The sequence below is a fragment of the Nesoenas mayeri genome (assembly GCF_963082525.1).
Source record: "Nesoenas mayeri genome assembly, chromosome: 23".
Taxonomy (NCBI): domain Eukaryota; kingdom Metazoa; phylum Chordata; class Aves; order Columbiformes; family Columbidae; genus Nesoenas; species Nesoenas mayeri.
In genome coordinates, this window is record NC_137574.1 from 316,632 (window position 1) to 327,023 (window position 10,392).

At 62.6% G+C, this 10,392-nt stretch overlaps 1 protein-coding gene across 1 annotated transcript; it reads left to right on the top strand.

Moving 5' to 3' along the window:
- Window positions 1-1,459: 1,459 nt before the first annotated feature.
- TULP1 (TUB like protein 1) lies at window positions 1,460-8,712 on the top strand (the record flags this gene model as incomplete). Its single annotated transcript, XM_080358189.1, is given in 15 exon segments — window positions 1,460-1,506; window positions 1,940-1,985; window positions 3,454-3,577; window positions 3,690-3,839; window positions 4,419-4,553; window positions 4,682-4,740; window positions 4,742-4,913; window positions 5,020-5,154; window positions 5,323-5,414; window positions 5,643-5,816; window positions 6,004-6,116; window positions 6,663-6,771; window positions 6,978-7,076; window positions 7,361-7,532; window positions 8,579-8,712. Coding segments are annotated over 15 exon segments (1,761 nt in total).
- Between the last annotated feature and the right edge of the window lie 1,680 nt (window positions 8,713-10,392).

Here is a 10,392-nt window from a genome sequence, read left to right on the forward strand (position 1 = left end):
GGGGGGAGCAGGGCCTGCTGCCCCGGCCGGCGGTGTCCCGGCTCCGGGGGCCGGCGGTGTCCGGGCTCCGGGGGCCGGCGGTGTCCCGGCTCCCGGGGCCGGCGGTGTCCGGGCTCCAGCCGCCGGCGGTGTCCGGGCTCCGGGGGCCGGCGGTGTCCGGGCTCCAGCGGGAGGTGCCTTCAGGAGCTGCTGGTGTCCCCGGGGCGACGCTGCCGTTCTCATCAGCGCCACCGCTCCCCGGGGCCGGGGGGGGCTGGCACCCCCTGCTCCAGAGCTGCCCGAGCGGCGTGCCGGGGGCCCTGGCTGTGCTTCCAGCGCGGGGGCAGCCCAGACAACACTTTTCATAGGAAACAACCCTCTACAGAAAAAAACAACCACAACAAAAAGCCCTTGCGTTGCGGTTCTGGGCTTTCCCCCTGTTTTTAAGCAGATTTGTGCTTTATTTTGCTTTGGCGCTTTTCTCCTCCTTGGAACAGAAATTAAACCCGGGCAGGTGATGAGATGCGGTTTAGAGACTTTTGTACTGGGAACATTTTGTACAAAGGAATCAGAACCTTCGCGGTGCCGGCGGGTCCCGGTGTGCGGTGTTCAAATGCCATCTAGTGGCACTGGGCACAGGGTGGGAAATACGGCGCCAGGGCATTTTTGGGGTGTCTGTGGTGCGCTGGGCAAGGCTGAGGGGCTGGTGGGGACACTTGGCTTGTTCGGCTTTGCAACCAGAGAGCAACTGCGGCGGCTTTGGAAGGGAACAGTAACAGCGAAGTGTTAAGTGCTGTTAATGAGGAGGCAGTGACAGCGGGCAGGGTGCGAAACCCGTCAGCCACAGGGACCCGGGGACATGGGACGGAGGTCAGAGCAGAGCAGTGACCCACAGGGAAGCCCTTGGCATTGCAAAACAGCCCAAATCCTGCTTTTCTATACCCAAGGTGACATTCTCTGGTGGAAAAGAGACACATGCAGGGAGGGTAACCCCGAAGGAGGTCAGGCAGCATCCTGTGCCCAGGCTAGGGATCCCACCCAGCAAGGGGGGAAGCTGTGCACCCGCAAAAGGCACCCAGGGTCCAGCCGTGCCCCTGTGCCCGCCGCGGGGCCCTCTTTTCCTGGGATTATTGCCGTGCCAGCTGCTCTCCCTGCCGGCCTGGCCGACAGCCCCTGAAATCCTATTACCGAGTTTCAGGAGAAATAAAAAGTTAATCATCTCCTTCACCTGCTCTTCCTCCTCCCCGGGGCTGGTGCAGCTGGCTGAGCCGATCCTGCTCGGCGCGGCCGGTGCCCGGGAGCAGCGCCGGTGCCCGGGAGCAGCGCCGGTGCCCGGGAGCAGCGCCGGTGCCCGGGGAGCAGCGCCGGTGCCCGGGAGCAGCGCCGGTGCCCGGGGAGCAGCGCCGGTGCCCGGGAGCAGCGCCGGTGCCCGGGGAGCAGCGCCGGTGCCCGGGCAGGCAGCCGTCCCGTGCCCGCGGCCATGCCGCTGCAGACCGAGATCCTGCGGGAGGTCTGGGCTGCTGACAGGTGGGTGCCAGGGCAGGATGCGACCCGCGCGGGGGGGCGATGGGCAGGCATCCCCGCTGGGTCCTGGCTCCTCCAATGCCTTTTTCTGTTATTTTCTGTTTAACTGGAATTTAATGAGCTGGTTTATCAGGTTTTGCTCAGGCGCGTGGTGTGATGGTGCTTCATGGGCTTGCAGAGAGGCAAAGTGTCTGTTGGGGGAGGGGGTCCCAAAATTAACCTCATTGCTGTCACCCCTGGCCACGGCAGAGCCCGTCCTGGACTCCACGCTGAGCTTGACCCAGTGCAGGCCGGGGGAGCTGCTTGAGCCAAACGAAGGGTTGACCTTTCCCACCCCCCGGACACTGGGGTGTCACTCAGCTGGCAGGTTTTGCCCCCCCCCCAGGAACTGCAGAGGGCTGAGAGCCCTCACCCCTTTGCTTTCTGTGCCCCACAGCCCCAGCGAGGACCTGGGCAGCCCCCACCAGCAAAAGCCCAAGCAGGTGAGAAAAAACCCTTCCCACCCTGTCCCTGGTGCCGCCGTCCCCTGCTGCAGCCTGTCCCCGAGGGCTGGGGCCACCGGAGATCCTCAGACCCCGTCCCCGCACCAAGACCAACATGGCACTGGACAGGCTGCTCTGTTGGGGTGCTGCAGCCCCAGGAGGGCATGAGCTTTTGGGGGCCCCTGCTCCAGAGCAGCTGCTCCTTTGTGCATCCTTCCAAACCCTCTCTCCATCCTTTCAAATCACCCCATGAGGTGGGCTCTCAGTCCCTAATTAACACTTAATTAAGCCTCTCAGTTAAGCCGTCAACCGTGATTCACTTTCCCCAGACTGTGACCTGGAAAGGCCAGACCACCCTCGGTGTATTTCGGCACAGCCCTTGGGTGCTGCCGGCCCTGGGAGGGGTCTGCAATTTCATTGACCTCCTGATTTAATCAACACCCCCTCCTCAAGGGCTTCATTAAGTAACAAAGCAAGTGGCTGTCCTCCCCAGCTGCTTAAGGGATTAAAGGATGTGAAGGAGCTTTTCGATGTGAGCTGATGACATGGAAGAAACCGCAAGTTCCGAGATCTGCCATGGGACCCCCCAGCTTCACCACCCCAAACCTGCAGTGCTGGGATCCTGCTGGGATCCAGCTGGATGCCCCTTTTGCAAAACAGCTTCACCCGCTGTGCTGGGACAGAGGCCCCTGTGAAGAGGAAGATGTTCTGTTGGGTGGTGGGTGCCCTGGTGCAACTGGATTTGCTTAAAACACCTTCTGAGGGGCCTGGACCTGACACTCCCCAAGTATCTCCTGTCTGGAGCCAAGTGCTGCCCTACATGCTCTGTATTTGGTAAATCAGGGTTATTAATAGGCCCAGCTAACCCGGATTAGGTGCGCTGTGCCTAATCCCCCTCTTCCCCGCTCCTGCTGGCCTCCATCGCCGTGGCCCCGCAGCTCCTTGCCTTCCGCGGGACCTCTCACAGGAGCAGGAGATGGAGGTGCGGAGCCAGGCTGCCCGCCCTTGTCCCGTCCCGGCTCAGGCGCCCTGCAACGCCCGTCGGCAGATGAGCCAGTGCCCGGGTGGCTCTCGCTGGAGTCCCCATGGCACAGCGTGGCTTGTCCCTCCATGCTGGTGTGGTCCATGGTGCTGGGGCAGTGCCAGCATCATGTCCCTTGTCCCTGGAGCTGGCACATGGCTATCTGCCCCAGAGCCGGTGCTCTCCTGGCTCTGCTAACAGACTTTCTCTTTTCCTTCCTCTGCCTTCCCTGGGTGGCTGCCCCATGGTAAGTTGCTCGTTTGCTAATGACTCGTTTTAAGGCAAAAACGTGTCCCCATCCCTGGAACGGGTCCCTGCTTCCACGTGGGGCTGGCGTAAAGCCTGGCCGTATCTTGGGAAGAGAACTGGTACTGTATAAGCAGCGGTTGCCTCGCAAAGGGAAAGGGGGCTTAAGGGCGGCGCTGTCTCTGCAGCACCGCTCTGCAGGGGCAGAAGGTGAAAAAGAAGCGGCAGGACGCTGTGCTGGAGCCCGAGGCCAAGCCCCGGCGCCCGCGGGTGAAGAAGCTGGACGAGGCGGGCGCTGCAGAGGAGCGCCGTGCCCTGGCACAGGGTAAGCGTGGACCCCCCCAGCTCCCACGGAAATGGGGGCACATGCTGGTCTTCGCCCGCCTCAGGGTGCACCTGCGGTGCTCTCGATCGCGGGCATCTCCTGAAATGCACAGGGGTGAAGAAGCTGAGGAAAAAGAAGGAGGAGAAGGGGGAGGAGGAGAGTGACAAGGACCACTTCTCCAAATTCACCAGGGAGCCTCGGAAGAAGAAGGAAAGCCCGACCTCCCGCTCCCGTGTGGCCAAGGGCCCCAAGAAGCAGCAAGGTGGGGGGGCAGCACCCACCTCTCTGCAGGCACCCGTTCGTGGCACCTCATGTCCCCATGCACCATGTCCTGCCGCTGCCATCCGTGGTCCTGGTGTCTACAGGGGCTCTGCACATCCCGGGGAGCTTTTTGGCCAAACCCCGTCTACACACAGGGGAGGGAAGGGGCAGAGGAGCTGCGTGCGCGGTGCTGGCTGCAGAGCTGGGCTTGCGTGGGGACACAGTCCCTGGGAATGCTGCGGTGCCAGCCGGCTGGTGCCACCAGCACACCAGACATGTCTCTGGAGCAAAAAGATGGGGTGGGCAAAAAGTAGAGGCTCCCTCCCCGCCCCTCGGTTCCACACCCCAGGGCTGCAGCCGCGAGATGGCGATGTGACCGTGTGCGCTGCGTCCGGCGCCGGACACGTCCAGCACGCCGCTGGCCGCCGCGGTGGGCCCAGCACCCTGCCCCTGGTGGGATGGGTGCCCAGGCCGGCCGGCGCTGCTGAGGGATGTTCCCTGCTCACAAGCCGCGGGGTGCGGGTCCCCTCAATGCACAGCGTGCTCGCATTGCTGATGCCGTGGTGTCCCCTCTGGGTAGAGCCGGCTGAGGACTCAGAGGATGAGGAAGAGGAAGAGGAGGTGGAGAACAAAGACCCACCAAAAAAGCTCAAGAAGAAGCTCCCCAAAGAGCCTCCCTCGGGCGAGAGCCGGGAGAAGAAGCTGAAGCCAAAGGGTAAGTGCCTGGGGGAAGGGGACGGCTTGAGCCCAGCCCCATTGTCACTTGTGTCTGTCCTTGCTGGGATGAAGGGACCACCTGCGCCCCATCCCCATTGCTGTCCCGGGAGGCTCGGGGGGCTGCAGGGCAATTGCCCACTCCCCATAACGCCTTCCTGCTGCCCCCACCTTGCCACCTCCCTGTCCCCTGTCACTGCCCGTCCCCACCCACCTGTGCAGCCACTTACCATCCCCTCTGTCCCGCCAGGAGAGAAGAACGACCCCGACGGCAAAGCCAAATCTGCCAAAAGCACCAAGAAGGAGCCAATGTCCATGTTCCAGGTGAACGGGGAGAGGAAGGAGAAGAAAAGCAAGAAAGGTATGGGGTGAGTCGGTGGGGGCAGACAGTCCTGCTGCCTCACAACACCACCCCAAGCCAACAGCACCCGGTGCTGAGCGATGGTGTCCCCTGTGTCCACCCCCAGCCATCAGCACCAGTGATGAGGAGGATGATTCTGACTCCAGCACCAAACCCATCAGGTCAGAGAAGAAGAAAAACCCGGTGTCCCTCTTCCAGACTGGGGGGGATCCCCCCAAGGAGAAGAAAACCAAAAAGAAAGGTGGGACCCAGGTGCCACAAGGGCTCACGGGGCGGGGGGTGAGCCTGGCTGCGGAGAGGGGTGTTCTGGTGGATGGCGTTGGCATGGGTCTATGCTGAGCTCAGTTTTGGGGTTCAGAGGAGTCAGACTCTTCATCGCCTCCCGTGCCTTGCCCGTTCCTGCCTGCAGCTCCCCCCAAAGCGGCTGAGAGCGAGGAGGAGACCCCAGAGACCCCGCAGAAAAACTCCAACAAGAAGGGGAAAGGGAAGAAATCAAAGAAGGTACGAAATACTCCCTGGAGCTGCAGGGGTCCCCTTGATGGCAGGGACGGCAGCTGCTTCTGCCCAGGGCGGGTCAGGGGCTGGAGCATCCCTTGGGAAACCCGCTGCAGCACTGTGCCCAAAGCGACCAGCTGCAGAGCTGCAGCCCAAGGGGAATCAGGAGCAAGGAAAGGAGGGGAGCTTTTGGCAGGTTTGGTTTGAGGGTCACCACCCCCTGTCACGTCACAGGTGAAGGAGGAGAGGGCCCTGTCGCCTGTCATCGAGGTGGACAACCTGGAGGAGTTCGTGCTCCGACCAGCACCACAGGGAGTGACCGTCAAGTGCCGGGTGACACGGGACAAGAAGGGGATGGACCGGGGGCTTTACCCCACCTATTACCTCCACTTGGATAATGACAAGAAGGTGAGCTGGGGTGGGGGTGTGGGCGCCCCCAGTATTTTGGGGTTCAGCTTTGCTCCATGACTTGAGCAAGGTCATAGCAGTGACCTGTTGGGCCAAGCCTCACACAAATAGCACAGTGGGGTGGCAAGCTGGGGACAGCAGCGCCAATGGCAATGCCGCGTCCCCACGCAGTCCCACGCCCTCCCAGGTGTTCCTGCTCGCTGGGAGGAAACGCAAGAAGAGCAAAACCTCCAACTACCTCATCTCCATCGACCCCACCGACCTGTCGCGAGGGGGAGAGAACTTCATTGGGAAGTTGAGGTAGGAGCAGAGGCGGCACCCCGTTCCTGCAGCACCCCACTCCTGCAGCACCCCACTCCTGCAGCACCCCACTCCTGCAGCACCCCACTCCTGCAGCACCCCACTCCTGCAGCACCCCACTCCTGCTCCCCAGGTTGCTGGCTGTTCTGAGCGATGGTGGGGTCAGGCAGGAGGCTAAATTCGGCATTTCCCACTGCCAGGTCTGACCCGGGGAGTGTCGGGGGGCCAGGAGGGGAAAACAGGCTGGTCTGGTTCCTCCTGGCAGACAGGTCATGGCTACAAGTAGCACCCAGCAAGTCCTGGCCTGCTGCACCTCCGGCAGCCACACAGCAATGCTGGGGGGTCCCCGTGGTGGTGACACCTATAACACCCCGATTTAGAGGTGTCCTGAACCCCTGCAAATAGCTAAAGGGTGGGAAGACTGACTTTTGGCAGGGGCTGCGTACGGGTTTGGTAGCTGGGGCTGTTCCTGGGGGAGTGGAGTCAAGGGGGGTTGGCGGGCATGCAGTGGCACTGGCCATGGTCATCTCCTGCCCTTGGCTGCAGATCCAACCTGATGGGTACGAAGTTCACGGTGTTTGACAACGGTGCGAACCCTGACAGGGCCAACGCCGACTGGTCCAACGTGCGGCAGGAGCTCTCAGCCGTGGTCTATGTAAGCAGCAGCACAGGGACCCCGCCAGGACCTCCTGGGCAGGTGGCAAGGGGGTCCGGACCTGCACCCTATCACTGGGCTACTGCCCTGGGGGGTCGAAGCGATGCAGGGTGGGCTGGATCCATCCCTGAGCCCTCATTCTGCTGCCGGCGAGAGGCTGCAGCCCATGGCGGCCACTGGTTTTATGGACAGGGCTTCTCTTGTAGGAGACCAATGTTTTAGGGTTCAAAGGCCCCCGGAAGATGACAGTCATCATCCCCGGGATGAACGCTGACAATGAGAGGGTGCCCATCCGGCCTCGAAATGTAAGTCAGGGGCCAGACTGGGAGAAACTCCTTGAGGGCTGGATTTGCTGGCGTTTACCTTGGATTTTATCAGTTTTGGGGCATGGAAACGCCTCCAGGTGTCCCTGAAATTCAAGGCACTTCCCCGGGAGGAGGCAGACATGGGGTCTGTGTCTTGTTCTCCATGCTGGATTTCACGTCCCAGCTGGATCCTGCCACGGAGGCTCCTCCTGGGCACGCCATGGCGGGTGGCAGGGCCTGGGGGGCTCACCCCACCCTGCTCTTGCCCCTCTCACCCTCCCCAGGATAACGACGGTCTCCTGATGCGATGGCAGAACAAAAACATGGACAACGTGATAGAGCTGCACAACAAGGCACCGGTGTGGAACGACGAGACCCAGTCCTATGTCCTCAACTTCCACGGCCGGGTCACCCACGCCTCGGTCAAAAACTTCCAGATCGTCCACGGCAGCGACCGTAAGGCGGGAGGAGCGGGCAGGGCGGTTGGGGTGGCGGGGCGGTTGGGGCGGCGGGGCGGTTTGGCGATGGGGCGATGGGGCGGTTGGGGCGGCGGGGCGATTTGGCGGTGGGGCGGTTTGGCGGTGGGGCGGTTTGGCGGTGGGGCGGTTTGGCGGTGGGGCGGTTTGGCGATGGGGCGGTTTGGCGGCGGGGTGGTTTGGCGATGGGGCGGCGGGGCGGTTTGGCGGTGGGGCGATTTGGCGGCGGGGCTGTGGGGCGCAGTGCCCCGTGTCTCGCTGAGGTTCGCAGTGCCCCGTGTCTCGCTGAGGTTCGCAGTGCCCCGGGTCTCGCTGAGGTTCGCTCGTGTCGCGCGCGGGGGCCCCGGGTCCCGCCCGTCCCGGCCGGGGGTGTGGCGGACGGCGCGAGCGGCGCCGGCAGAGGGCGCGCGCGGTCACCTGTTGCCAGGCAGATTAGGGGAGGACAAATCCTCGGGGCCGCTGAGCTGCCCCCATCTCACTGCAGCCCCCGCTCGCCCCGCAGCGTCACCCCGGCGTGCGGCGCACGCTGGCAGCGCTCGCACCGCGGGGTGCGTTGTGCCTCAGGGACGGGCCCTCCGGAGTGGCAGCGGCTCTGTCCCCGCGGCCGTTCGTCACCTGTCTGGTGCAGTCACAAACCTTCGTCCGCCGAGGTGTTGGGTTACAGGACAGAAAAAACCTCTCGGGGGGCCCCTGGTTATTTTTACAGATTTCCTGTCACCCGCCCTCCGGTAGCAGCAGTCCCATGGGGGGTGAGCAGGGTGCCTGTCCCTAGTGGGGGGCTGCAGCTCCCGGGGGGGGCGCTGGGGGCATGGAAGGGTGTCACGGTTCTGTCCTGGATCATGCAATGGGAAAATGATGCTTTTTGGTACATGTGCTGAGCTGGCATGAGCTGTGAGCAGAGCTCGGTGCGGGGCGGATGCGGCTGTGCGGGTCCCCTGGGAGAAGGGCAGGATGGGCGCAGAGCTGACATCCCGGTTACTTGCCCCCTCCCTGCCAACCAGAGCCGTCCCCTCCCTCTCTCCACAGCCGACTACATCGTGATGCAGTTTGGGCGTGTGGCGGACGATGCCTTTACCATGGACTACAACTACCCGCTCTGTGCTGTGCAAGCCTTCGCCATCGCCCTCTCCAGCTTTGACGGGAAACTGGCCTGCGAGTAGCGCCTGTGCCGGGGCACCGGGGCTGCGTGCCGGTGCCCAGTGGATGCTCCTGCATCACCATCTTGCTCAGCTCCCTCCATTTCCACCTCTGGCAGCGAATGCTTGTGGCTACAATTGTTCCCAGGGTGGCTCGAGGTGCATGGAGCCCCCAGAGCCCCCTGGGACACTCATCTGGCCATTGCCATCCCCTCTGGGTAAACCGGGCGCAGATCACTGGTCTGAGGCTGATGGCAGAGTCAGGCTTGGGGTATATTTAGCAGATGAGGCTGACTGTGATCCCAATCTCATCCCTTTGAGACGTTTCTTGGACTCAGATCCTGGAAACTCATCCTCCTTTTTTTTTCTCAGATTCTGGTTTGTATTTTGTAGCTTGGTCTCAGCGAGAGGGGGGTTGATGGTCTTCCCACTTTGCATTTCCTCATCCCTCTGTGCGTGCACAGAGCCCGTGCGTGGCTGGGCTCTGCCCAAACTTCTGGTGAGGGACCCACCGCCCGGCCCGATGGGCACCAAACCCCCGTTCTGCCCGATGTTGCCCTGGCATGAGTGGCCGTGTTGTGCCTACGTTGTCTTTTCACATCCTGGGCTCCCCACCCACGGAGTCTGACCTGGCTGGGAGCGTTTGTGTCCCCGAGGAGCAGCCTGGCACCCGGGGCACTGGTGACACACGGGCACGTGCTGGGGGAGCCGGTGCCGGCGGAGAAGGGCCGGCAGCCACGTGAGGCAGCGCCGGCACCGCCGGCACGGGGCTGGGCTGGGTCGGTGCTGCCAGGAGGGACCTGGAAGGGAAAACTCTGGGTGCACCAGGAAGCTGCAGTGACTCACAAGGTGTGGTGCTGAGTCACACGCAGTACCCGTATGGGCCCCACTGAGCCCCCTGTGTCCCCACCACTCACCGCTCAGAGGTGATGATACAATTTGGGATCCCCTTGCCAGGACACATACAGGTCTTTCTCCCGTCCTGGGCATGAATTGAACCCCTCAAGTTAACCCTGTGAGACACAGCTGAAGTGAAATGGCCGAGGGGCAGAAGGCAGATGAGACAGATGTGGTTGTGCAAGAGGGATGCTTGTCCTCACTGGGCAGTGTCGCAATGCCACCACGGCCCGAACCTGTCCCTGTGTGCGGCGCGCAGCCGTGGCAGCGGGACCACGGGCTGCCGCCAGACCGCCGGCAAACATCTGCCTCGGTGTCTTTGCAGAAAGAGCCAAGGTTTTCCCACCAGCTGCAGGAGCCGGGCTCTGTGAGTCACCGGCACACGCTCCTGGTGGGGCAGACGGGCGGACAGGCCAGGGAGAACGGGCTGGTGCGGAACGTCGTCCCTCACCCCCGTGGTGAGATCTGAGACCTTCTTGTGAGCTAAAGGAACAACCAGCCGCTGCGGTTCAGAGCCAGCATCCCCGGCTAGGTATGGGCAGCAAATGTGGAGAAAGCAAGAGCTTTCTGCCCAAATCCAGCCACGAACCCAACATCTGTTTGAAATTGGGAAAAGCTCAGCTAGCATTTGAGCTGACAGTTTTCCCCATTTCCTTTGGTGAAGCAGAAAAGACGAAGTGGGGTGAGAGAGAGAGGTTTGAGCTCCCCAGGCTCTGGCTGGAGCATGAGCCGCCCTCGTCCCAGCTGCTCCCCAGGGATTTTCTCCCTCCGTTCACCCAGAAAGTCTCCACGTTGCCCACTGTTGCG